This window comes from Amphiprion ocellaris, chromosome 17 (assembly GCF_022539595.1).
Source record: "Amphiprion ocellaris isolate individual 3 ecotype Okinawa chromosome 17, ASM2253959v1, whole genome shotgun sequence".
NCBI classification, from domain to species: Eukaryota; Metazoa; Chordata; class Actinopteri; family Pomacentridae; genus Amphiprion; species Amphiprion ocellaris.
Window position 1 is genome coordinate 19,552,987 of NC_072782.1, and position 27,937 is coordinate 19,580,923.

Genomic DNA, 27,937 nt, shown 5'->3' on the forward strand with positions numbered 1-27,937 from the left:
TATGCGTGTCAAGGCAGGTGAGCAAATACTTTTGGCAATATAGTGTATCTGGTAGATAATATCCATGAGCAAACTACCATACAGCAATGTAGTCATTCTCCAAATCATGTAACATAGAAGTGTTTTCACCCTCCATATTCGAATAGCTTTTAACCCCAAACCACAGGCTGAGGGTCAGCTGAGGTTAACACCCAGATGTTGTGGATTGAGACACACCAAGAACATTAACTGTTCAGTACATCCAAAAAATATGAACACAGAGCTGCAAAGTAAGAGGAGTTATTTAGGTGTTGCATATGTTAATGTCTGCACATATTCTATTTGCAGTGCTAAAAGATAAGCAGCTACTGATTCTTTTGTAGAAAGTTAGAGGTGAGTCCATGCACATGACAAATTAACAGTGCCCAGTGAAGCTTTTAGCCACTATTACTGTCATATTTATGAGCAGGTCCCTCTATAGTCTCAGTTTTCCATTGACAGTGGACAGAGGTCATCTTTAAGGAGATAAATCAAGTCTACCTTTGAAGGATGTGTACAGAAAGAAACATGCAACAATAGAGCTTAAAATTCTCCCAGCTAGCACTGACAGAAAAGTGGAGTTTTTGACCTCCGGTAGCTATGAGTATATTTTTGATGCACACACGAGGATATACACACACATTTGTATGCATTTGACTGCTAATGGTCTTGCCCAGTTAAGTAAAGCTACATACACATCAATTTTCATTTTAAAATGCATTTTAAAGCATCTCAGCCATTTTTTCAGACACGCCTGAAAAAGCACATTACATCCATCAATTATCTATACACCATTTAATTCTCATTAAGGTCGTGGGGGGCTGGAGTCTATCCCAGCTGACGTAGGGCAAAGGCAGGGGACACCCTAGACAGGTCGCCAGTCTATCACAGGACTGCATATAGAGACAAACAAACACACACACATTCACACCTATGGACAGTGCAGAATCATTAAATAACCTCATTAGTTCTTAGACAGTGGGAGGAAGCCGGAGTACCCAGAGAAAAGCCATGCATGCACAGGGAGAACATGCAAACTCCATGCAGAAAGATCCCTGGCCCATATCACATGACATGTATAAATATGAAGGAGAAAGTTGGTTGCTTAGTTGTACAAAATAACACAAAGGAAGCACAGCAATGACGAAAAGTAAGACCAGAGAATTCATTAACTGCACAGCAGCTGCTGCTGACATCAACAACCAGGTCAGCAGTGCCTGTAGTCTAATTCATTATCTGTCCCTGCCTTCTAGATCGTGTACTATTTCTTCTTACTTTCAGTACGTACTGCAGCTGCTCTTACAAAGTACATACTGTTACATGCAGTAGGCAAACTACTTGGACATGCTACTTCGTCTTAACACTATTACACAGTATGTCGTATCCTCAGCTGTGCAGAGGATTGTGAGTCAGGATGGCTAAAAAAGCTTGCGTTCTTCAAAAGCATACTAGCGTACTGAATAGTGACACATTGGGATGCAGTGAATCTGTCTCTGGCATACAATATAATATAGTGGTATGGCTTTTGTAATATACTATATTGAATTAGCCACAGGTATTTAGTGTCTTTGTCTACCAAAAACAGTCACACAATATGATCATGATGAATCAGAGACCAAATGTAGTGAAAGTAAGGTCCAAGAAAAAAGCAAATATGGCATCTGTGTTATATTTCCAAAGTTTTCCTTTCCTGTGCATCCAGACCAAAACAGAGTTTTCACACTAAAACAGGCTCAGCAACATATTAAAAAAATCTCTTTTTTACTGGTTCTAAAACACCAGAGCAGTGTGGAAGACAACTAAACAATAGGTTGCAATGCAGCAATAAATGTAGGAAAGAGGAGAGCTGCAAGCTAATAAACATGGATGTAAACAATGCTGGATTTAAGACAGTTTCCAGACATTTATAGGAGCTTAGGGTATCCACAATGCATTTTTGTGAGTAACAGTGAATGCAACCATAACTTTTGCTTGTTTATAAGAAAACTCCACAGAGCATCAAATCACTGAGGAATTCTGAGCCATTTTTGTAACTATGGCACATTGTGAACAATGCTGTACACTGATTTATGTTCATGTAGTTATATTTTCATGGTATTGTCCACTCACTTTGCAGCACTGCAATGGTAATGGAAAAAAAAAACATAAAAATTTTAACTCACTAACAATGTTTCTAGTGCAGACACAAAGGAAAAGAGATGTTACATTACCATGACAAACAGGTTTTCGGTGGTGGCCCCCAGTGCCTCTAAAGACTCCGGTTCATCCGAGGGTCTCCTGTAGTGGAAGGCCGTTCCTGCGATGTCAAACTTTCTGGGCCAGTCGATGGTCCACGCTCCGTTAATATAATAATCATTCCCCTCGGATTTCAATGCTGAAATGAGAAATACTTTCAGAAAGCTGCAATCAAAAGCAGACAGGAGCGGTAGCTGGAGACAATCACTCGGTGTGATGTCACTGCCAGTGTCCGCCTTCTTCATCATCATCTTCAGCCTCCCTCATGTCACTGACAACCTTCTACCCTGACAGACTCAGCAGAAACACACACACACACACACACACACACACTGCCAAAGACGTCGTTCACATGCACCGACACGTACGTACGTCTAATTTAGGAAGAGAAGGAAAACACAGCTCAGGTGAAAGCCTGGACGAACCTCATCAATACCACTCTGTCTGGTTGTCAAAACAAAAGCTGGTCTCCAAGCACAACACATGTGAAAATATCCACTTTCTCTGCATTGAAATGGGGCCAAATTGAGGAGAAACAATCCAACCACTGGCTATTCTGACTCTCTGGCTCTGCAGATTCCCCTCTGCAGCATTTACATAATATGAACAATAGTTTACTGCTCTTTAACATATCACGATCTCAGTGAATTCTTTTTCAGCACATCTGGCACTGATTTTGGGCATTGTGATTTCTGAACATTTTACACAAGTCTTCACAGCCTCTGGATTTACATCGTCTCACGTAGTCTTAATAAAACATTAAAAAATGCAAACTTTGCTGACCTAAATAGCAGGGACCTAGACTATGCTACATAAGAAAAATATTATCATTATCACTGAGGTCACAGATGAAATTCATAACAAAGTTACAAATTGCTTGGACAGGAAAATCAAATCCAACACAATAGCTGAAATTGCACTCTTTAAACTTTGATATATAGACATCATATCCCCCGTAATCCTAGTGGACCAGGCAGCTGTCACCACGGCCCTATAAATCTGATGCAGCTCTCTGCTTCAAAGTGTAACTTAAGCCCTCCATCAACACCATCCGCTATAAATTCAACACGCTGTCATATGTCCTTCTCTTGTTAATGAAAAGACCCAGAACCAAGTTAATTGAATCCGGTTGTCTGATTGTTTCGGTTGTGACACTGCCAGTGTTGCAAATAGTTTTTGTTCAGTCTGGAATTAAGCGGAAGAGTGTGGTGCCAAAGCAGCCATCACATGTGCAAAAATTCCAATTTCTTTGTCACAAGCTTATTTTATGGCCTCACATTAGGCAACAGGAGATTAAATGATGGCATCCTCTAATTCTCTCTTGACAAAGTCACAAGGAAATCCCTAGAAATGTGGTTGACACCGAGGAGAACAGATAATGTGAAACAGCCGCAAACTGCCAATTCATCGCATTGCAGTGAATTACAGGGTCTACAGTGATTGATGGACTGAATGTGAAACAAGGGTTTGCAGCAACACGGGTGAATCTGTGAAACTGTACTTAGACATAAAGGCTCAGTTTCGTTCCTTATGCAGGTCACATAGCTAACCACTGGCCTGTTAAAAAAAGTTTAAAAACCCAGAAGCTTCTGTGCTAAATGTTTTTTTCAGAAACTTTAGAGAATCCTCTAACCATATGGATGACAAAGTGTTTGGTGTGCAGACTGACAAAAAATATTTTTGGCCTGTTTCTTTAGCTGTGTTTTTTTTTTTTTTTATTCAAGTAGTAATCTTTGTTTTAAATGAGAAACAGGTGAGGCTTATAAAACAGGCTAAAAATCCAAATAGTTAGATGGTTACCCAACGGTCTAGATCAGGGGTATTCAACTAAAATTCAGAGAAAATGTATTAAAGCAAAGGTCCAGAACATCATAAAGTCTAACTTCAATTAGTGCGATATATGTAGCGTGTGCATGTAATCAATAACTGACCGTCAAATCAAATAAATTCAGTACGGTTCAAAAACATTTTGACAACATTTATTAACAAATAACTTTTGATATAACTGTACATCTTAAAATTAAGTGCAGAACTTGAAAAAATAATGACTAAACAACCCGAACCAGCTTATATACATCTTTAACAATACTGAAATCTCAAAAAATGTAAACAATTGAACACTTTTACATTTTTTTTCCCTGTCTTGTTACTCCCCTTATATCCCTGCTGCTTAATGGGAAAACTGAGCTGCAGTTTGCCCTGCCAGTACTTTTTGAATTGTGTATTGTGGTCTGAATGGTGTCAGGGTCATTCTCAAACACATTTGGAGCTCATTGGTCAGTCTGGAACCATATTCAGTTTTGTCATGTTTGTTATGTTCATAGTTGAGAAAGGTGCCTCCAGCTGTATGTTGAGCCAAACATGGTCAACATGTGCAGGGCTATTTCCCTCTCGGTGTCGCTTTATTCATTTTCCTTTTTTGTCTGTCTCTCGCCTCTCAACTGTTTTCTGAATGCAGAGCTGTGATGTTTAGGAGCTGAATGCAGAGACTTCATTGGCTGAGTAGCGTCACGTGGGATGGCTGAACTCGTACCTAATTGGTCTGTGTGTTTCCTGAGCTGCTCACTAATGCCGTAAACACTGGGAAAACTGTGCCGGTAAAACAGAAGCGACCGGTCAAATTTAAAATCCCGTTACAATTTACTGATTACAGGTCCGGTCCGTATAAGACGGCGTCTGGGTCCGGATCCGGACCGCGGTCTGCCAGTTAGTGACCCCTGCTCTAGATGGTTGGAGGAGTCTTTAAAGTCCTTTTGGTTGTTGGTCATCCTGCTTCTGCCTGATGTTTCTTCTTTGTAAAGGGGAGCTTTTCTCCTTCGACTGTTGCCAGTGTGTGCTCAAGGGGAGGCTGAAGGAAAATTTGTTGGGCTTCTCTGTATAATTTTGAAGATTCTCACCTTACTATGTAAAGTGCCATGAAGTGACATGTTTTTAAATTGAACCGAATTAAACTGATTTAACACCTTAAAACTTATCTTTGTGCATCAGAGCTGCATATTTAAAAGTTTTTTCCACAATAGTAATCCCTTTCTTCCTTACAAAATGGCTTAGATTTATTTCTACATCAATGTTTCCTCGAGAATGTGCAGCTCTGTAAAGTCTCTGGAACTTTCTTAACTCACTTTTCCCCACTCGCTGCTGCTCGAGCACATCAGCTCACCTAAGACTGTTCAAACACTAAAACTACTTTGAGCTACACAATGTGAATTTGGAAGATCAAAGTGATTCGTGTTTAAACTGTAAACTGATTGTAAAGAACAAATCGCACCCTGCACACACAGGACAGTGTTTATTTACAGTCTGAAACTGTGTTACTGAGACAATGTCATTGGTACACAACTGTTACAAGGTGGACATACTCTGCCATAGTGTTGACGGCTTTTTTTTTTTAACTCATTCAGTGTCTTCTAGCATATAAAAATCACCATATAGCATTTCCATCCATCCATTTATCCATTATCTATACACCACTTAATCCTCATAAGAGTCGTAGGAGGGCCGGAGTCTATCCCAGCTGACTTAGGGACACCCTGGACAGGTCACCAGTCTATCACAGCGCTACATATAGAGACAAACAATCACACTCACATTCACACCTACAGACAATTTAGAATTACAAATTAACCTCAGCATGTTTTTGAACCTGTGGGAGGAAGCTGGAGGACCAGGAGAAAACTCATACATACACAGGGAGAACATGCAAACTCTATGCAGAAAGATCCCGGAAAGGCCGGGACATGAACCAGGGATCTTCTACTTGCAAAGCGACGATGCTAACCACCAATCCACTGTGCATTATATGGCATTTAACATGGTAAAAAAAAAAAACCAACATATTTTCACTTGAGGGGGTCTTTAAGGTTTCTATAAATATCATCAAAATCATAGCTGAGTGGTGATTTGAGGCAAATACTAGCATTAGCATGCTAACTTGCACACAGTATCATTGTATGTTTCATTATTTCGCTGGTAATAATATCTTTAGTGTGCTAACAACTGATAATTAGTATTTTTTAAAACAATCAATCAAATCTGTCATTTGGTTCTGTTCCTCTGCAGGAGTCTGGATGTCCTTGTACAGTAGTAGTCTTCTTCACTCAAACGTCAGCAACAATAACACAAAATTTCTCATTTAGGCTAACATAACCATTGCTGTATTTAATATGTGTAAATAGAACTGCAGTTACATCCAGTAGCTGCGATCAAAATGGAAACAGAAAGGTCTAAAAAGGCCACTTCGGAGGCTATACTTGTAAACCTTCACACCATCTCATGCCTGCCCAGAGTTCCTACACCTCTTGTCTTTGCAAGTATTTGGTCAGAAACCAAAGTGGAGAGTCAGTCATCCTCAGGGGTTCATTAAAGTTTGCACCAAATTTCAATTTGCAATCTAATTAAAACACTACAGGAAAAGTCACAGAAATCACCAACTCTTGAAGGGGAATTCTTCCTCTGGCCAGTATGAACGTCTGTACCTAACTGCATGTCAATCCGTCCAAACGTTGTTAAGATATTTACCTTAATCTCTGAACACACAACTACACTCTTGCTCCCATCACATTTTTATCCACTGTGGGCTCATTTTTACTGCAATTTAAAGTCCTGCATACCAATGGAAACAGCACAATGATGAAAAAAGTAGAACTGAGAAATGTCTTTTATGCTGAATAATAAAGTTAGACATAGATTTTGAATCACAATCACAATGACTTAAAAGACTATAGACATTTTACTACATATATTTTTAATTTGTTTCAGTATTGGTCTCTTTTCTGTGCTGTGAATACACAGCCTGTATTTCAGCTGAAAAGTCCCTCAATCTTTTTCATATGATTGTTGATCAAAGCTGAGTCCGTCATGGCTTCATGGCTACACCAGGAAGCATAGGTATTTTTTTATGTTTTACAGAATCTGGTTATAGCAAACAGGTTATTTTGTGTTGAATTTGTTAATAAGAAATGTAGAATCAGTGCTTTTGGTGAAGAAAAAAAAATCAGATTTTATTTAGATTTTAATCTTAGATTTGGTGAATTTTCCCAACAAAAGTACACATCACGCATAATTCATTTGGGATGGTTGGAAAGCTAAAAATGTTTTAACATTTTCTGGCTCTGATAAATGTAGTAGTTTTGACGATTTCTTAATGATAAAAAGGCTTTCAAACCCACCAGCGGGTTTTGGGGTTCAGAGGGTTCAAACCACAAAGATCAACTCACTGTGATGCTCCGATGTGGAATTTTACATCAATGCATCCTGTAGTTGTTAATATATTCCAGTCTGGACTAAAGTCCCACCACCATGACTAATTAAAATAAGGCTCAAAAAAAGTCTAATTTCATATAATAATTTTAAGACTGCCACTTACCAATGTAATTCTTTGACATGGCAATTTCTTTAATCTCAATGTGAACTGATCCTTTTGGGATTTGAACCACCTCCATGTAGCCTGGAAGACAAAGACAGACATCATTACAGTCATATTTCTCCCACTCAAGGCCCCCAACGCTCATTTCTATGTGACATATTTTACAACAGAGAAGACATAAAGTTAGGTAGGAGTACATATAGAATAAATTCCAAATCACCCAAAAAGGACAAAGCAACCCTTTAGGAGGACAAAAGAACCCCCTCCTTTTTTAACAGTCACACGCACACGTGCACACAGTATTTTTAGATGGTTTACCAGCCATACCATAGAAGGAGAAATATGTTTTCTCTCTCTCTCCTGCTCTCTATAGATGACCTCAGGCTACAGCCAACACCAGGTCCCTATCTCTACTCCTGATTTCTACACCCCATGATGTAATTAATTTGAAAAATATTATGTAAATGTACTCTAATCTATATTCTGACAACATAATTCTAAATAGCTAAAAACATATGCTCCGTCGGTGGGTGACAAAGGCAAAAAAAAAGGCACACTTCCATGAGAGATTATCTTACTGGCTTCAGGGATGTGCTGGCTGTCAAACAAAAGCCGTTTTGCCAAAAAGGATGATGAGTTTCCTCACAGTCATCTCCGGAGAGTTTAAGTTTGTCACATGTGGTCATCAGACCAAAACACACTATCGCTGCTCTGTAGTATGTCAGTAGATTTCTAGCAGAAACCTGAGGTGACCTGAAGCAGCAGGTCTGGAGCTACACACCTCCTCTGGGCAGGGAATCATTGAAGAGTCCCTCGGTGGCCTCGCAGGTGCTGCCATCTCCTCCACACACACGGCATCGATCCTCTTTAGCATCAGAGCCCAGGATGTTATCGCAGCCCACATGCTTTGAAGCCAACAAACAAAGCCAGAGAATGAGAGTCAGACTTGTTTTAATGGGAAACTCGAGAAGGGATTTGGATTATTTAACACTGTTTTTCTGTGAAGATATGACTTTGTTACACATCAGAGGTCAGATTTCAGAGCACAGGCTTCAGGGTCTTTAAAAATAGTTGGAAAATATAGTTATTAGTTTTCCTGCTGAGAGAAGATTGATACCACAGTAAAGTGTATATTCATTAAAAACAACATAACTATCTCAGTTTTCTAAATGCCAAAAGCTGATTGGCTTTGCTCTGGAAAAACACACAAATCACCCCTTTCGTAATCAAAAAACTACAATTGATATAACACCAAAAAAACTGAAGAGGTCTGGCAACCGTTTCAATTCAGTTCACTTCCATTTATTACTCTGTCAAGGAACACGGCGGAGTTATGTGGCAATCGGTGTAAGTTTGTCTGTCTGTTTGTCTGTTCACAACATTACTCAAAAACAGATTTGGATGAAATTTTCAGGGAAGGTCAGAAATGACACAAAGACCACCTGATTAGATTTTTTTTTTTTTTTTGAAGGGGGGGATTTGTCTTGTTTGTTTATAAAAAAAAATCACCAGAACACAATGCGCTCCTTTTTATATTTATACAACATTCACACAGTCCCATGCAAGTACAGTCCTCTACTGTTCAGGCAGCTTCAGCTGAGACATCATTACACTCCAGATTCATACGATTTACTCACTAACTGAAAGCTGGAAAAAAGCTAGAAAGTAGAGCTTAAGTTCAAATTTCTTTTCTCAAAATTCTTGCGCTTAAAAATGGCCAAGATACAGTTGTATAGGAAACGAACTGCTATCAGGCTTTCAATACTAACATACGTATTTTGATAAATGACAACAAATTCCATAAAAAGACATTTTTTTTGTTCCACTGAGCTGAGTGATATTTTCAACAGACTGGATAAAGAAGCCACAAATAAATAGTTTGTTCTAACACTATATTTATCTCCTAAATTAATAAATAGCTAAAGCGAAATTGATATTTGCAGTTATGGCTGCAATTATTAGTCACTTGGTAGGTTTTTTAGATAATAAAAAATGTACTCTGAGTTTAAACTATCCAGTGTAATAGATATAAAATGTGTTGGCTTAAGATAAATTTAATATGGAGGCCGTAGTATGGAGCCCATTAAATCTTTATCTGTTCTCAATTTGGAGTGATTGCTTCATTTCTTGATTGGTAATGCCTCAGAGCATCATGGGGGGAATGCTGCTATTCAGTGGATTTTGACTGAAGGTTTTCATTATGTCATTATTTTTCATTACTTAGGGGTCTTTAAGGCCTGCAACACCATCAGTGTTTTCTGTTGATGGTTAAGTAAACGCAACATGTATGCAAAGGAACAATTCCTCACGTGTACAAAACTTCTAAACATATGTAAACACTTAAACTTATGACAGAGTGGAAAGCATTAACTGGTTCCTCTGTGCAGTGATTTTTATGCACAATGTTTAAATTATTTTGCGTCTTGAAATATTTTTGCCCAGTTTTTTTGGCTGGATGTACATAATCTTTACCATCTACACTTCAATTATTCTGCTTCTTCAAATAATTTGCACACAACTTAAACAGTTATTGATTAAACACAGATCAGGCTTAAAATTATGACTGCCTAATACTGTGTTGGTCCCCTTTATGTCATCAAAAATGCTCTGAACCATTGGTCCTGGACCAGAGGACCTCTCAGGGTGTCCTATGGGCTCTGACACCAGGACATTGGCAGTGGATCCTTTGGGTACTCTGGGTTGTGCAGTGGGGCTTCTATGAGTCAAACTTGTTCCACTGCATCCTGTTGATACTTGATCAGAATGGGGTCGAGGAAGTTTGGAGGTCAAATCCACGTCTTAGGCAACTGCCGCGTTCCCCAAGATGTTCTTGATTGTTTGATGTTTTTGTGATGTGGTGGGGTGCATTTTCCTGTGAGGGTAGGCTAGTGATATTTGGGATTTCCATTTACATGAAGGAGTGTGCTGCTTGTTCTGGGACAATGTTTATTTGGGTGTCTAAGTCTCATCAACATGGATGCCAAGTCCAAGGTTTTCCAGCAGAACACCACATAGTACCAATATGATCAACGTTATACACTTCACCTGTCAGTGATCATAATGTTGTGGCTGATCAGTATATGTTAGGGTTTTTTTTTAAGTTGCACTATCTTTGAATGGCAGAACAATATTTTGGTACTTGTGTGTGTAATGGCAGTAAAGTTAAGAATGAATCTGTCAAAAATGTTTCACTACTTAAGAAGTATAAGAGACAAAAAAATATCATCATGTTGCATCATCACTGATGTGTGGATTATTTTAGCCATTTTTCATTCAAAAAATAAAAATCAATCAAATTCTATTCAGTTAAAAAAACACATAGTGTTGATGCCTAAACCTGACCAGTGTGAAAATTCCTGTTGCTCTTTATGGCAACCGTGGTCTTTCAAAGAGGAACCCTTTCCTACTATTTTACAGTCTGACTTGGTGAGAAAATACATTTGTTTCACAGTGTAAATGAGAAATGCTTTCTCATTTACACTGCATTACTTCCATAAGGTTAGGTCTAGAGGTCTACAATTTCACACAGCTGTTTTTGACAAGATATACAGTAGAAGGTTTCAGGTGAGTTCTGGCATAAAGCATGTCTTAGTTATTGTTGTTTAAATATGACTTTTTACAGTTGTGGACAAATAATAACTGTTTTGAGCAATGTTTGAAGTAATTTAGGTTGTAACTAGAGTAACTACAAGATGTTAGCTCTCACATGTATTTTGGCCACACAGTTTCTCTGGTATAAGTTCTTCTAATTAGGATTTGTCAAATAGCCAAAAAATTACATAGAAAAGGGTATATACAGGTGTCATCCTATTATTATCAGTTTGGTATTTAACCTGTTTTTCATTATCAGTATTGTTTTTTGTAACTACATTTTTTACAACTAAATTCATTTAAAAATGCATTTGTGGAGCGGTTGCCTCTTTCTGTCTGTAGTCATGAGAAACAACTAATCAACACTGAAGGATAAATGTTCAGAAGTTCATCTTTAATAAAATATACGTACAAAAAAAAACTGTTGCCATTCTCTTTTGATTACTAATAATCTGTATCAGCTCTGATAAAAGATATTTGTGATTGTGAAGATGTTAAGTATCATTGTTTTTGTTGTTGTTTTGTTTTTTTGAAATGGGATAGAACTGATATCCCAACTCACGGCTGAACTGCAAGAGATAATTAAAATAACTGGTACACTGCTCTGCAATCTCTGCTCATTTTTCTCTTCTGCATTAATGTAAGCGACATGGCAGAGAGTAGCACAGCGCACCTTGTAGTAAATGGAGTATTTTTGGACACAGCTGCAGTCTCTTAACTGGGTCATAACAGCTTTTACAACTGCAGCAACAAAATTCAAGTTTCCAAGTATGTCAGACTGAATGTTGGGGAACTTTATATAAAAATGATGCCTCAGAGATCAAGAATATTTTCATTTGATGGCATGTTCATAAAAAACTTGTGGGTTTCCATCCAAAAAAGACAGTGTTCCTGATGGAAAAGGTAAAGCTCAAGTGCAAAAATATAAATCAGAGAAAAAGGTGGCACTCCATAAAAAGGTTGAGTTTCTCTCAGTTGAAATATCATATAGATTTAATGGAGTTGGATTTAGCTGATACTGTCATACAGCGAGGAATGAGGTTATTATTAATTTAACAATCTCAAAGCTACTTAAAGAGGGAAAAAGTGTATGTTAATGCTATGTGAAGGATTCCTGTTGTTTCTGACACTGCTTTGCATCTCAGCTTCTTTGTAATGTCTATCGCTTTCTCTCCTGTCTCTCTGTTATTCATAACCTGTCTCTCTCTCTCCACCTCATGTGCACAGCTTTGAGTTTTGAGTGTTTCTGAGAGTTTTCCAAGCAGCCAGAGATTTATCACAGTGTGGCAGCGAAGTCAGAGAGCCAGCCTCTGGAATAAAACGACAAGCTGGACTCCGACTGGAAACAAACCTGTAATGCTCCTCTGGTAGGGAATAATCCACCCCTTGGAGTTTTTCTTCCCATTAAAACACACATCATGTTATGTTTTTATATTAGAATCAGAATAATGTCGCGGGCACAGACGCCGTGTTTTCATGCCAAACAGGAATCAAATCGTACGGTCAGGTGGAAGTCAAAGCAAATACTTGAAGTGAGGAACCAAAAAGTTATTTCAGCTGCATCTCAGAAAATACTCAGAAACTTTCGTCTACACACACACACAAAGTGCACAAAAATGATTTATGCTCATGAAAACAAAGACAGCACCAACTGCCAACCTCTTTCAATAAAATCTTATTTGGCCTTGTTATTAAATCTGCCTTGTCAAATATATATAAAATCATTATTCAATAAAAAAAACAATGATTTTTGTGTTTTATTTACCACAAAACAATCCTAGGGGAGGCTGCAGAGGCCTGATAAGAGTCTTGTTCGATCACAATCAGCAGCTCAAAGGCCTGATTGTTCTTTGCTGGAGAATGCCGTGGTTTTGTGCTTTGGCTGCTGTGTTTATGTGACCAGTATCTAGCAAGCAGAGCTGTCAGAGATAAGAAACTGGCTGAGAGGCTGAGGAAACTCTTAGTAGGTCAGTTAATACAGAGATAAAATGTCACTCGAGCAGAAATTTGAGAAAATACACTGCCCGTCCCAAAAAAAAAAAGTTGCACACACTAATATTTCATTAAACCACTTTTAGCCCTGAGAATGGCACACATTCACTGTGGCATCATTTTGATGAGCTTCTGCAAAGTCAAAGCATTTATTTCTGTTCAGAGTTGCATTAATTTTTTAACAAGATCTTATATTGATGATGGGAGAGTTGGACCGCTGCACAAAGTCTTCTCCAGCACATCTGAAAGATTCTCATTGGGGCTGAGGTCTGGACTCTGTGGAGGTCAATCCATGTGTGAAAATGATGTCTCATGCTCCCTGAATCACTCATTCACAATGTGAGCCCCATGAATCCTGGCATCGTCATCTTGGAACATGTCCATGCCATCAGGGAAGAAAAACTCCATTGATGGAAAGATCTGGTCATTCAGTATATTCAGGTAGTCAGCTGACCTCATTCTTTGGGAACATAATGTTTCTGAACCTGACCAACCCCAGATCATAACCCTAAACCCCCACAGGCTGGTAGACACTAGACATGATGAGTGCATCACTTCATCTGTCTCTCTTCTTACCCTGATATGCCCATCACTCTGGAACAGGGCAAATCTGGACTCATCAGACCACATGACCTTCTCTCATTGCTTCAGAGTCCAATCTTTATGCTCCATAGCAAATTGAAGCCTTTTTTTCTGATTAGCCTCTCTGATCAGTGGTTGTCTTAGGGCTATACAGCTGTTTAGTCCCAGTCCTTTGAGTTCCCTTCGCATTGTGCATGTAGAAATGCTCTTACTTTCACTATTAAACATAGCCGTGAATTCTACTGTTGATTTCCTACGATCATCTAAGAGTTAGTTCAACCACATTTGTTTCTCAGAGATGATGGTTCACCACTATCCTTCAGGTTTTAATAATGTGTTGGACAGTTCTTAACCCGATTTTAGGAGTTTCACCAATCTCCTTAGTTGTTTTCTTTGCTTGATGCGGACCAATAATTTGACCCTTCTGTAACAGATTAACATCCTTTCCATGACCACAGGATATATCTTTGAACATGGTTATTTAAGAAATGAGAAGCTCCTCACTACATCAACTAGGGTTAAATAAGATGTTGCAGCTGAAACATATTCATCACTGCAGTAATTATTAAATGGAAGATGCTTATCTATTTGCTTAGTTAAATGTTAAGTGGCTCCTGGACAATCAAACCTGCAGCCATAGCAAAGACATGTAGTGTATTAATCTAATGTTACTAATATCTATGTGTTTTTTTTTCCTATCATTAGTATTACTTTTTATTAAGGTCTGTGTATTGTTTGATTATGTCTTATCTTTTGCTATCTGCATGTAAGTTTTTTTCTTTTCAATCTACTGTCTACACTGTCTTTGCTTTTTAACCTTTTAACTTTTCTGTTGTGTGGCCTTGTCCTGTGTCATTTTAACATCTACCTGCCCTGGGACTACAGATGAAAATTAGCCCTCAAGGCTAAATCTGGCATATTTACATGTGGACATTTCTTGACTCATGTTGATTAATATGCACTGTCCCATCTTAAATAAATAAATAAATAAGTGGCGACTTTTTTTTGGACAGGCAGTGTATCATATTTAGCAGCCACACACAATCACAAGAGCCCAATATGGATAAAGTCATGGTATGGTGTGTCATTTTATTTTTTCTTGCATTTGATGCACAAATCAATCACTATACTAAATACATTTGGCACAGTGCAAGATTTGGCATCCGCACATTTGCAGTAGCGACTTGTCACATATGGGTGCTTGGTCACAACCCCTCAGTTTTAGATGCACTGGGTTCCTTTATTAGCATTTTTCTTCGACATTAGTGGGTCAGCTAAGCACCAATGCTACTGAGTTAGGCTCAGGATTAAGGATGTGGTTTGTGCTATAGTGCAAACTTTTTGGGATGATCCAATGACTAAAGGTAAGTTTATCTGCATAGCACATTGCAACCACAATACAATTCAAGGTACATTACATAATACTTAAAGGCATCAAGACAAAGTCTAAAAAAAAAAAACAGAATAAAATCATTTCAACACAAAAAAAGTAGACAGTAGAATTGTAAAATAAAACAGAAAGTGCAGGTTACAGTGCAGTTTAAGATAGCCTCAGATTAGGTTGAATGAAAGGCAAACGAAAACAGAAGAATTCAGAAGGATCAATTATTTCGCTTTTTTTTTCTCCATTGCTTTTTGGTTGGGTTTACGCAACAAAACTAGAATATAGAATATCAGAAAATAGTGATCCCATTACTTAATTTATTGGAAAAGTCGAAGGGTGCTATCCTTTATCGAAATAGTTTGCTGCATAGTTCTCTGCTGATTGACTTATCACTTAATCGATTAATTGTTTCCGCTCTGGTGAATATGCTGATGAGATATTTGATACAACACGGCTGGAGTGAGGACATGAAGACTGTAAATAACCATAGTTTTCCCTGCAAAAGCTTAACCCCTTGATGCCTTAATTTATTTACAATTAAATAAAGAACATTTTTTGTGTATTTTCGCTTTCCAGCTGATGGTAAAATAAGCGGAGATTATTAATTTATCTATTACACATAGAACAGATATATAATAATAATAACAGATATATAATAATTAGGTCCCACTCTGACTGGTCCTACGAGAAACCAGTGCTTTCAAAAGGTTCTGAGGTACATATTGAATATGCACAAGCTGGCGTTGGGGGAATGGATACACTATCTCGGCTGCAGACTGAATGAAGGTGGTATGTTGCAAATTCGCGACAATAGGCGTAAAGCGGTTAATAAAAGAGAATCAAACAGATATCTGCAAAGCATATCCAGTGTTTGACAGTGTGGTTTTGGCTTTTGAACAACTTTGAAAGCAGTCTTTTCTTACCTTACACTCTCCATTGATGCAAATGTCCAGAGAGTCTGCCTGACAGCGGGTGCCATCGATGACTGCTGGTGAACGCTCTGTGTAGAAGTTATAACCCTCTGCCAGGCAGTTCAGAGCACAGGGCTTCACACCACCTAGGACACACACAACACACACACACACACACACACACACACACACACACACACACAGCTATCACTATCTGTAATTCAGCTTGCACACAGAGAACAGACAGCATGAGCTGAACCCTGTCAGACCCCAACAACACACAGAGACCAGCAAACTCTAATGTCGTCCCGGGACTCGCAGCCAGCTCTGGGATCTCCTTTGCACTTGTTGACAATAATAATCATGTGGAGGAAAGTCAGCGGCTCTCAGATCGAAAACCCCGAAGCTGACGTCACTGTAACGCTGACACCAGGAGAGATAGCGCGGCCTGCCAACAACAATTAACACTGACATCCACACGCAGGTTATCTGCTGTTTTTACATGACGGCTCCCAGCCCACAGAGCGCCGCAAGTCAGGAGGTGATGGATTTGACAAAACAGACCCCTTTGATAAACCAGATCAAACTTAAGCTCCTCCATCTCTGAAGAAAAAAAAGAGCTGTGTTTACATGCTTCGAACTTTATCACTTTTCTTTGAGATATTTGTGTTTTTAGTTAAGTGGATATTTTTCCATTATCTGCAGACATCAAGTAGAGAACATAGGGGGAGAATGACCTCAACGCCTGTCAATAACTGAGCGTACAACGGCACTTCCACCCAATCTGGCTCAGTCTCATGGAGCTGATCCAGAGAAAAAAGAGCCTCGGAGCTTCTTCTGGGAGATTCTTGACTTGAGATGTGTCAAGATGTCAGTTCAGCAAGTAAAATCTCCCAGTTTGGACCAGCAGCAGCAGCAGCTAGACCAGCGACTGCTCAGTATACAGGAATCTGAAGAATTCTCTCCCCATCAAACAGACCTTCCCTCTGTTGCTGTGAACAGAGAACAGAAGACACAGCAGCCTGCAAACTGTCATTTGAGACACAAAAAGGATGACAGGACGGTTTTACAGCTCAGTAACTCAGCCTGGTTATAAGTGAGCATTTAATAAGTGAAGATTAAGAGAAGTCAAATCTGATCAAGGGCTAGAAGATCCTCAGTTCACGTCCCGTTCTTCCCAGGATCTTTCTGCATGGAGTTTGCATGTTCTCCCTGTGCACGAGTGGGTTTTCCGCAGGTTCTCCAGCTTCCTCCCACAGTCCAAAAACATGCTGAGGTTAACTGGTGATTCTAAATTGTCCTTAGGTGTGAATGCGAGTGTGATTGTCTCTATATGTAGCCCTGTGATAGACTGGTGACCTGTCCAAAGTGTCCCCTGCCTTCACCCTAAGTCATCTGGAATAGACTCCAAAGATATACTTTACAAACAGCAGGTGAAACCTCGTCCTGAACTCACCACCAGTGTAAGGCTTCCAGTTGTAGTACTTCCCACGGAAAGGCATGCTGTCGAAATCAGCGCACTGCTTCTCTCGGAAATCACGAGATCCTGCAGGACATGCCTGCAAGAAACAAAAAATGAACGTGAATTTTGGATATTTAAAGGATAATAGCTAAATTTGCATTTAGCCACGGATTGGCCTCTCATTCAACTTTTGTTTTTGTTGCATCTTTTAATGTCATGATGCCTGGAAACAGTGTTGTATTCTTTAGCTGATGTTGAAAAAAGATTTTCTAAAATTTAGAAAATTATAAAATTCAATTTCATTATCAACAAAAGGAAACAAGTGACCAAATGTATTGCATTGAAAAATCACATCCGTATTACCAAGCAATGACAACATAATTCTGTCAAAAGTTTTTTACTGATTTGATGTTCGCTATGACCAGTTACTTTAAGCAGGTTTGTACCTCTTCCACTCCTGATATTTTGGAGCAAAATGTGACATACCCAAAATAAAATGGTTGTTGCCTGAGATGTTCCCAGAAATAAAAATAAGTTCATTGTCAAAGAGTCAGAAAAACCTGAATTATTGTTTACTTAACAATAAAAAAATATTTTTCAGTATGAATAAACTCTGTACAGTTTGTATTCCTATAACTTGCACCGTAAAAATGTTGAAAAGTATGACTCACAGCAGTCATCACAATTTTGAATAGAGTAAGTTTAGGCAGCTCTTGTGTTTTTTATATAAGAAATAAAAGAAAATAAATGCTATTTTTGTGAAGAAAAACACTTTCTGAATCCTGGGATACCAATGTCCATGTTTGGTGACGTTGTGTGCAAACTGAAAGACAGATAATCAAGGAATGCAGGCATCATCTGGGAATTTATAAAGTTAAGAGTTTGTCAGTTGATTTTTGTATCATACACAAAACATTATGAAACACAAAGAAAGTCAGAAAAATGTACAGGATTTGCAGTAAAAAAAAACAAAAAACCTACAGACACACCGGTATGGCCCTGAGATGGAGGCCTGCATGTTGTTGCCAAGAGAGTAAGTAAATTATCTGTCAAAACTATTTCTTTATTTGCACAGACAACATCTTTATTAATAACTGGACAGGGTCTGTATAAAATGTCACATTTTATTTTCACACACTAAAACAGACTTGTACCTTGGAAGCTCTAAATGAGAGCCGTGTGTTTTGCGTTTGGAAGGATTGCTCATGTGTGGATTTATGATGGATAATGCAGCATTTCTTTGGCTGTGTAATTAGAAACATAAACATAGCCAGAGGAGGCAGAAAGGGCAGCATGGTGCAGGCCTCGCTCTGGTTCTGAACTTATCTGGGATGGCACTCCACTGTGTGGATACTGCCCCAGTAAGAGGAGGTAAAAAGTGGAAAGAAAACACTTTATTGGTGTGAAAAGGTCCTCAGAAACCCCAAAATGCTCTCCCCTCAGGACAAATAAAAGCTCTCAGGTCAAAGCTGTATTTCACATGCTGAAAGCGTTCCATGTTGGAGCAGGCCAGGGGGAGGCCAGGCCACTTTCATTACCATTCAAGTGTTTTGCCAATATGGCAGCTTCAAACATGCAGATAAAGTCAGAAGAGACAGAATAATATTGTCGCAAGTGTGTGTTGAAATGACAACACAGGGCCAAATGAGATTAACACGTGCTAACACGTGTTTGAAGAGAGGAAAAACTTAATCCATCACATTAATAAGGCTGAAAGTAAGCATTACTTGCATTATCAATTACCCCTATTGATTGATAGTTTGGTGTACAAAATGTAAGAGAGTGTAACCAGAGCAGGTTTGGTGTTTCTTCTAATAAATCACTTTATAATACAATACAATAAAATGCAATAACTTTATTAATCCCCGAAGGGAAATTCAATTGTCTGAGGTCTCATCTGTTTACGCTTGAATTAAATAATCTAATTGCTGATTGTCGGAAAGATTTTCTGAATATTTCTGTCCTGCAGCGCAGGGATAGGAGTCGTCCACCATTGATGTTTTGTTGTTCACTGAGGCAGATATGAAGTGGATGATCCAGTTTTGTCAGAATGGCCTCCATCTTTCTAAGTGCCTGTCTCTCCACCTCATCCTCCAATGAGTTCAATCTGATTCCAACAACAGAGCCAGCTTTTTTAATCAGTTTATTCAGACGCCTTGCATCCTTATTTTTTATGCTGCCTTCCCAGCAGACTGCAGTGTAGAACAGAACACTTGCTACTACAGACTGATAAAACATCTACAGCATCTTACTGCAGATGTCTAATGATTGAAGTCTTCTGAGGCAAAAAAGTCGGCTTTGGCCCTTTTTGTAGATGCAGTCTACGTTTTTAGACCAGTCCAACTTATTATCGAGGTGGACACCTAAATATTTATACGATGTCACCATCTCGATGTCCACACCACAAGTGTTCACTGGCTGAAGAGTGGGTTTGGATCTGTGGAAATCGATGATCATTTCCTTTGTCTTTGACGTGTTGAGTAGCAGGCAGTTTTTGTGACTCCATACACTGAAGGCGCTTATCAGATCCCTGTATTCAGCTTCATGTCCATTTCTGATACATGCCACGATAGCAGTGTCATCAGAGTATTTCTGAGCATGGCAGGACTCAGTGCTGTATTTGAAGTCAGATGTATACAGTGTGAACAGGAATGGAGCCAGGACTGTTCCTTGTGGAGCCCCAGTACTGCTCATTAATGTCCCAGAAACACAGTTCCCCAACCTGACAAACTGTGGCCTTCCTGTCAGGTAATCTATGATCCAAGAAACACAGGAAGGATCCACTCCTATCTCTGTGAGCTTGTCTTTGAGTATGGTGGGTTGGATTGAGTTGAATGTGTCTGAAAAATCAAAGAACATGATTCTAACATAAACTCCAGGTTCCTCCAGATGAGACAGGGCACGGTGAAGCATGAAGAGGATGGCATCATCCACTCCAATGGGTTCTTTGTATGCAAACTGCAGGGAATTGAGTTTGTCTTTGACCTCAAGCCTCAGTAGGCGTAGAATCAGCCGCTCCAGAGTTTTCATTATGTGTGAGGTAAGGGCAATAGGTCTGTAGTCATTTAGTCGAGCCGGACATTTGATTTTTGGTACCGGTACAATACAGGATGTTTTCCACAGAGCAAGCACCCACTCCAGCTGTAGACTTAGGTTGAAGATCCTGTGGAGAGGTTGACACAGTTGTGCAGCACAGTCTTTAAGCAGCCTTGGACACACACCATCTTTCTGACCATTTTATGATAACATTTCAATTTACAACAATGGATTGTATAGGGGTTAAGAATAAATATCATTACAGTAGATGTCTGTCTGACAATTTTGTGACTAAATTTAAGGAAATAATACCCTCTCTATTTAGTCCAGCACCACTTACTGATAAAATGGAAGGGAAATATTATAATTTTACCCCCACAGAAGTGGATTATATTGTTAATAATGCTGCAGCCTCACTGCGTACAACACTTGATAGTGTTGCACCTGTAAAAAAGAAAGTTCTATCTCAGAGAGGACCTGCTCCTTGGTATAATTCCCAGCTGCGGACTTTAAAGCAGGCGTCCCGAAAGCTGGAAAGGAAGTGGTATGCCACTAATTTAGAAGAAGTTTATGTAGCTTGGAAAAAAAGTCTAGTAATTTATAAAAAAGCTCTTCGTAATGCCAGGACAACATATTATTCATCTTTAATAGAGGAAAACAAGAACAACCCCAGGTTTCTCTTCAGCACTGTAGCCAGGCTGACAAAGAGTCAGAGCTCTGTTGAAACTTGTATTCCTTTAGCTTTGAGCAGTAACGACTTCATGAGCTTCTTTACAAATAAAATTACTACAATTAGAGAAAAAATTAATCTGGCCCTTCCTGCAAATGTCACAGATGTATCATCGAGTACAGATACTTTAGAATTGGCTGTAAGACCAGATGGATATTTAGAATTTTTCACCCCCATACATCTCTCTGAACTACTTTCAATAGTTTCTACATCCAAACCATCGACATGTCTTTTAGATCCTATCCCAACTAGACTGTTCAAGGAGGCTTTACCTTTAATTAATTCCTCAATGTTAGATCTGATTAATCTCTCTCTAGTAACAGGTTATGTACCACAGGCTTTTAAGGTTGCTGTAATCAAACCTTTACTTAAAAAGCCCACTCTAGATCCAGATGTTTTAGCCAACTATAGACCAATTTCCAACCTCCCATTTCTCTCTAAAATTCTGGAAAGAACAGTTGCAAATCAATTATGTGAACATTTACAAAGGAATAGCCTGTTTGAAGAGTTTCAGTCAGGATTCAGAGTGCATCATAGCACAGAAACAGCTCTGGTGAAAGTTACTAATGACCTTCTCATAGCGTCAGATAATGGACTGGTCTCTATACTTATTTTGTTGGATCTTAGTGCAGCATTCGATACAATCGACCACAAACTTTTATTACAGCGACTAGAACATTCTATTGGCATTAAAGGGACAGCACTGGACTGGTTTAAATCCTACTTATCAGACAGGTTCCAGTTTGTGCATATCAACAATGACTCTTCTGAGCATACTAGGGTTAATCATGGAGTTCCTCAGGGTTCGGTCTTAGGACCAATACTGTTCACATTATACATGCTTCCCTTAGGCAATATTATTAGGAAGCACTGTATTAATTTCCACTGTTACGCTGACGACACTCAATTTCTCCAAGTGTCCCTGGTGCCAGAGCTGGATGCTTCAGATCTGTGGTTGTTCTCCCACCTCCAGCTGCCCATTTCCACCGATCTACTCTGTATTGCCCTTGCTATACTTGATTTGCTCATCTACATATTTTTCAATTTACCACCAGCTACATATGTAGTATATTTAATGCCAGAGCTGTACACCATAGCAGTAAACTATAATCAGTTTCCATGTTAGTTGTACTTTGCATGTATCATCTGTCTTATCATGCATGTATTATACTGTGTGCTTTATGGTCCTTGTGTCCCCCCCCACCTCTCTATCTCTACCTCTACCCCTCTATCTCTACCCCTCCACCTCTAACCCTCTACCTCTACCTCTCTAACTCTCTACCTCTTCCCCTCTACTTCCATCCCTCTATCTCTACCTCTCTACCTCTTCTGTCCCTCTCAACCCGCCCGGCCAGCAGGCAGATGGGTCCCCCCACATTAGAGCCGGGTTCTGCTCGAGGTTTTTTTTCCCTGTTAAAAGGGTGTTTTCCTTGCCACCGTCGCCTTTTGGCTTGCTCTGGGGGTCAGGCATATGGATTCTGTAAAGTGTCTCGAGACAATTTGACTGTAATTGGCGCTATATAAATAAAATTGAATTGAATTGAATTGAATTGAATTGAAAATATTATGTAATTTATGTAGCAGAGAGAGTTTGCATGTTCTCCCTGTGCATGTGTGGGTTTTCTCCGGGTACTCCGGCTTCCTCCCACAGTCCAAAAATATGCTGAGGTTAATTGATCATTAGGGCTGCACAGTGGCGTAGTGGTTAGCACTTTCGCCTTGCAGCAAGAAGGTCCCTGGTTCGCGTCCCGGCTTTCCCGGGATCTTTCTGCATGGAGTTTCCATGTTCTCCCTGTGCATGCGTGGGTTTTCTCCGGGTACTCCGGCTTCCTCCCACAGTCCATAAATATGCTGAGGTTAATTGATTACTCTAAATTTCCCATAGGTGTGAATGTGTGAGTGCTTGTTTGTCTATATATCTACTGATTTTAATTAACTGTTTGTTTTATCTTATTGTATTTTATGTACAGCGTCTTTGAGTTTTTGGAAAAGCGCTTTATAAATAAAATTTATTATTATATATGTAGCCCTGCGACAGACTGGCGACCTGTCTAGGGTGTCCCCTGCCTTCGCCCAAGTCAGCTGGGATAGGCTCCAGCACCCCCCCCAGGATGGATAATTGATCATTCTAAATTGCCCGTAGGTGTGAATGTGAGAGTGATTGTTTGTCTCTGTATGTAGCCAGAGCAAAGCTCCAACATCACCCCTGTCTCTGTGACAGAGAAGAGAACAGGTGCTAGAAGGGAAGTGGCTACAGCTGTGGAGACGTGTAGGAGACAGAGAAGGAGAAGAAGGAGCTATAGTGGGGATTTCCATATGTTGAGGAGAAGAAGGAGGAGCAGCAGTGGAAGTAGGTGTGTCCACAGTGTCAAATCTGCTGAAGAACAGGTTGAGTTCATCGGCTCTTTCGACATCACCCGCTATTGGCTCCCCTTTCTTTTTATTGTTGTGTCCAGAGATGGTACTGATTCCTCTCCACACATCATGGATGTTGCTGTGTTGGAAATTCCTGTCTATCTTCTTTTTGTATTCCAGCTTTGCCATCTTCAGTCTCCTCTTCAACTCATGTACTTCTTTGAGTCGTTCTTTGTCACCATCTCTAAAAGCTTTTTTTTCCTGGTTGAGGATTGTCTTTAGGTTGCTTGTGATCCATGGTTTATTATTGGGGAAACAGCGAACAGTCCTTGCAGGTATGACTGTGTCTCTACAGAAGTTGATGTACACGGTAAAACAACCAGCCTCTCTGTCAATGTTCATACTGTCCTCATCTGTTTCCAGCAGCACATTCCAGTCTGTTGATTCAAAGCAGTCCCTTAGAGCTTCACTATCTTGAGGCATCCATCTTCTGATTTTGACTTTAGTTGCAGGCTGTCTCAGCACCCAAGGTTTGTAAAAGGTCTGCAGATAAACCAAGTTATGATCTGACTTTCCCAGTGGTGGTAATTTTCTCTGGTAGGGTAGTTAACAAACTGTGTAAATCCGGTCAGGTGAGAGGAGAGGCTGACATGATTGAAATCTGCTAAGTGCCTCAGGATGTTGAGTCTGTATCCTAGCAACAGTATCATGCAAAACATCACACCGAACCAAGTCAGTTGCCTTGGGTGGGATGTATACAAGTATTGTAATAATATGACTGAACTCCCTTGGAACATAATATGGCCGAAGTGCAACTGCCAACAGTTCAATATCTGGACAACACAATTTCTCCTTAACAGTTGTATGTGAAGAGTTACACCATCTCTGATTAACAAATAAAGCCAGACCCCCTCCTTTCTTCTTGCCACTAGCTTTAGTATCTGTCTGACCTTATGAGAGTGAAGCCAGTTAGATCCACAGTTGAGTCTGAGTTGTTTTGATTCAGCCAGGTTTCAGTAAAACACAGGAGACTGCAGTTACGGTATGTTTTGTCAGTCTTCACTAATGTCTCCAGCTCGTCACTTTTGTTTGGCAGAGAGTTGACGTTTCCCATGATGACTGATGGAAGAAAGGGCTTACATCTCCATTTCCTAGCCTTCACCTTTGCACCAGCACAGCAACCACAAAAACACCTCAAGGTGTCCACTGGAATTGGATTCTTTACTTAGAAACACTGAGCCTTATATTTTAAGAGACAACACCAGTGTCCTCAAACTACACTAATGTTATACATCAAACTCCAGGTGTTAATTATGCATGGTGTTGTATAATGTCATCTGTGGCACTTGAGAAGCTTTGTCAAGCTGGGGAGAGTTCAGTAATCTCAGTTAGAGCTTAGAGACAACTAATTGTTCCTGCATGGTCCTGTGGATGGCTGACAGATGGGTCTTCGTCTTGGTCGGTTAACCAGTTTGATTCAGACTGAAATATTTAAACAAACACTAGATGCAGAATGCATGTCATAAAATTCACACTTAAGATATTTATGGTGCCCAGAGTATGAATCCTGGTGATTTGGGTGATTTTTCTCCTTGCACCACTAGCAGGCTGACATGTTTTGAGTGAAAAGGCCTGAGAAATGAAATGAGTTTCATAAAATTGGTACACTTGTTCATGTCTTCCTGAAGACAATTCCTCCAACGAGACGCGGTTTGTTTTCTGTTCGTCACCAAGATTGCGATGGATGTGAGCACGTCCATGCTAGCCACATTACTACACCACTAGCTTTATTGTAGACACTTACATCATCAGTATACTTGCCTTCAAGGTTTTTTGCCTCGGTAGCACGTACATATGGTGTCGCTAGAAGACATATCATGAGCAAAATAAGAGGACAACATCATGACTGAGCATTTTAACCTTGAAACTACAGTGTACTGATGACAAAAACACAGACTCAGACTTCTGGGGTTTCATATGTAACAAAACTAAGGAACCAATCATCTTGCAGGCTGGGGCTTTCTATATCGTTATTCTTCTTCAGAATCAATTTCTGGTTCCCACATGTGTGGCTGATTTACTCCAATATTATACTTGCTATTGCTATAGCAATGCAAGATTAAGTTTGTGTAGCTAAAGTAAGGTTTGAACTTGGTCATAGGTGAGCTGGTGTGCTCAAACTGCAGCAAGTGAGGAGGAGTGGGTGGAGAGGGAAGCAAGGACTAATGAGTTACATCAAGAACATTTTAAGGCAAGATGAGATTTTTATGGATCTTGAAACTTTGACAGACATCCATCCATCATCTACACACCCCTTAATCCTCATTAGGGTCACAGGAGGCAGGGGACACCCTGGACAGGTCACCAGACTATCACAGGGCTACATATACAGACAAACAATCACAATTTAGAACTACCAGAAAAAAAAGCAAGCCAGAGTTCCCCATACATGCAAAGAGAGAACATGCAAACTCCATGCAGAAAGATCCCAGGCCTAAGCCGGGACGCGAACTGGGGATCTTCCAGCTATAAGGCGACTTTGTTAACCGCTTATCCACTGTGCAGCCCAACTTTGACACACAGAGATTAGTTTTTAATTAAATCAATGATTGGAGAGGAAGTTTGTCTGAAAGCTGCACTAGATGGTCCTGATTGTCTGGTCAAGGTTATATTCTCCTACTTATCTAATCAGATATCTCTTAATATAAATACAAATGTAATCATTTAAAACTAAAAAACCTGGGCAAAAGTCATATAAAGCCGCCTGTGTTTAGAAAAGAATGAACATTTCAGAGGTTTGGTTGGTCTCTATCTTTTTAGACCAGAGAGCAACTTTAAATACAAATTTGTGGTTATGCACATACTAAGAAATTACCACTTGGCATTTGCTAGATGACCAGAGAATCAGGTCAGGAACAGTGGGACACAACAACAGCAGAAAGGTACTCTATTACAGTTTCAACGCAGTTTATGCAAAAGTGCACAAAACACCACGGAGCCACGGTTCAAAAGCAATGTCTGATTTTCCTTGGCTAATTTTCATAGAATTTTTATTTATTATAAATTTTTTCAGATTCAAATTATTTCTGTGACCACTGTGGGTTTTTCTTTCATTAACCAAGGGGTACCAATGATTTTGTCCACTTGTGTATGCCCACAAAGCTGCTGGTGTTGTAGCCAAGTACAGTGGCAGCTTTAGTCTTGTTAATCTGTCTGTCACAGTCCACCAATCTTCATTGGAGTACGAAAGTGAAGTGCTGGAGTTTCCCTTTAATGTCCGCTATAGTCTGTATACAGTAGATCAGTGGTTCCCAACCTGTTTGGCTTGGAGCCCCCCCTATAAGCTGCACCCCAGCCCCAGTGCCCCCCCAGCGCTGCGCCTACCCCACCACCCCACGCCCCCACCCCCAAAACCACCCCATAAGTACACTACAAAGCATAAGAGGGAAGTTATTGAATTGTATCACTAATAGAAAATTCCCTAAAATTATAAAAAAAAATACAATTTTATATCAAACCAGGAGTTGTACTATGACGAGGTGGAGAGAGTTTATGGCTGCAGTAAATTTGGTGATGCTGTAGTGCATAAGAGTTATAGATTTTTTATTTTTTTTTAAACTAAAAAAATCCTTAAAATTATGAAAAAAACATTTAATATCAAACCAAGAGTTGTAGTATGAGCAGCAGGAGTCAGTTGGTGGCTGCAGTAAATTTGTTGAATATTTGTCTCTTGGCTGTTTGCAGCGGTTTTGCATTTTGCATACGGTCCCTGTTCACTCGTCGCACAGCCAGCTGCTCATAGACACCAGTGTTATTTCTGCAGCTTGAAAGACAGCTACTTTTGATTAAACTGGGCTTGTAGCACATTGTCTACCTCACAATGATGGGAAAGAGGCATCGTTTATGTTTAGACAACGTATATTTAATGAGTTATTGATGCTGGAAGTCCAAATTTGTGAATATCTTTCTGACTTTACCGAACTGTTTTGTTTCCTGACGTCGCCGTAATTCGCTGGCTTCATGCTGTCATTTGTGAGCATTTCACTACAAGTAACATAATTCTGTCTTGTCCTTTAATAAAACCAAATTTAAGGTAACTCTCGAGGTACAGCCGGAGTTTTTAGGAACTGATGAATCTTCACCCGTTTTGCGTTTTTCAGACACCGTTTCCGTCACTAATTTTCTAACTGCACACAAACTAATGAATCGGGATGAACTAGGAGCCGACCTGAAGAAAGCGTGGAGAGAAGTTGAAAGGTCAAGGAGGTGTGGCCAT

General features: G+C 39.6%; 1 protein-coding gene across 1 annotated transcript in view; it reads right to left on the minus strand.

The window, feature by feature from the left end:
- The window catches only part of adamts6 (ADAM metallopeptidase with thrombospondin type 1 motif, 6), a 94,627-nt gene that overhangs the window by 19,926 nt on the left and 46,764 nt on the right, over positions 1 to 27,937 (minus strand). Inside the window, exons 15-19 of the mRNA XM_023267248.3 lie at positions 17,535 to 17,637; positions 16,091 to 16,224; positions 8,400 to 8,523; positions 7,619 to 7,699; positions 2,229 to 2,392 (exon numbers count right to left, since the gene is read on the minus strand). Coding sequence (XP_023123016.1) covers positions 2,229 to 2,392; positions 7,619 to 7,699; positions 8,400 to 8,523; positions 16,091 to 16,224; positions 17,535 to 17,637 — 606 coding nt within the window. The remainder of the gene's footprint in view (positions 1 to 2,228; positions 2,393 to 7,618; positions 7,700 to 8,399; positions 8,524 to 16,090; positions 16,225 to 17,534; positions 17,638 to 27,937) is intronic.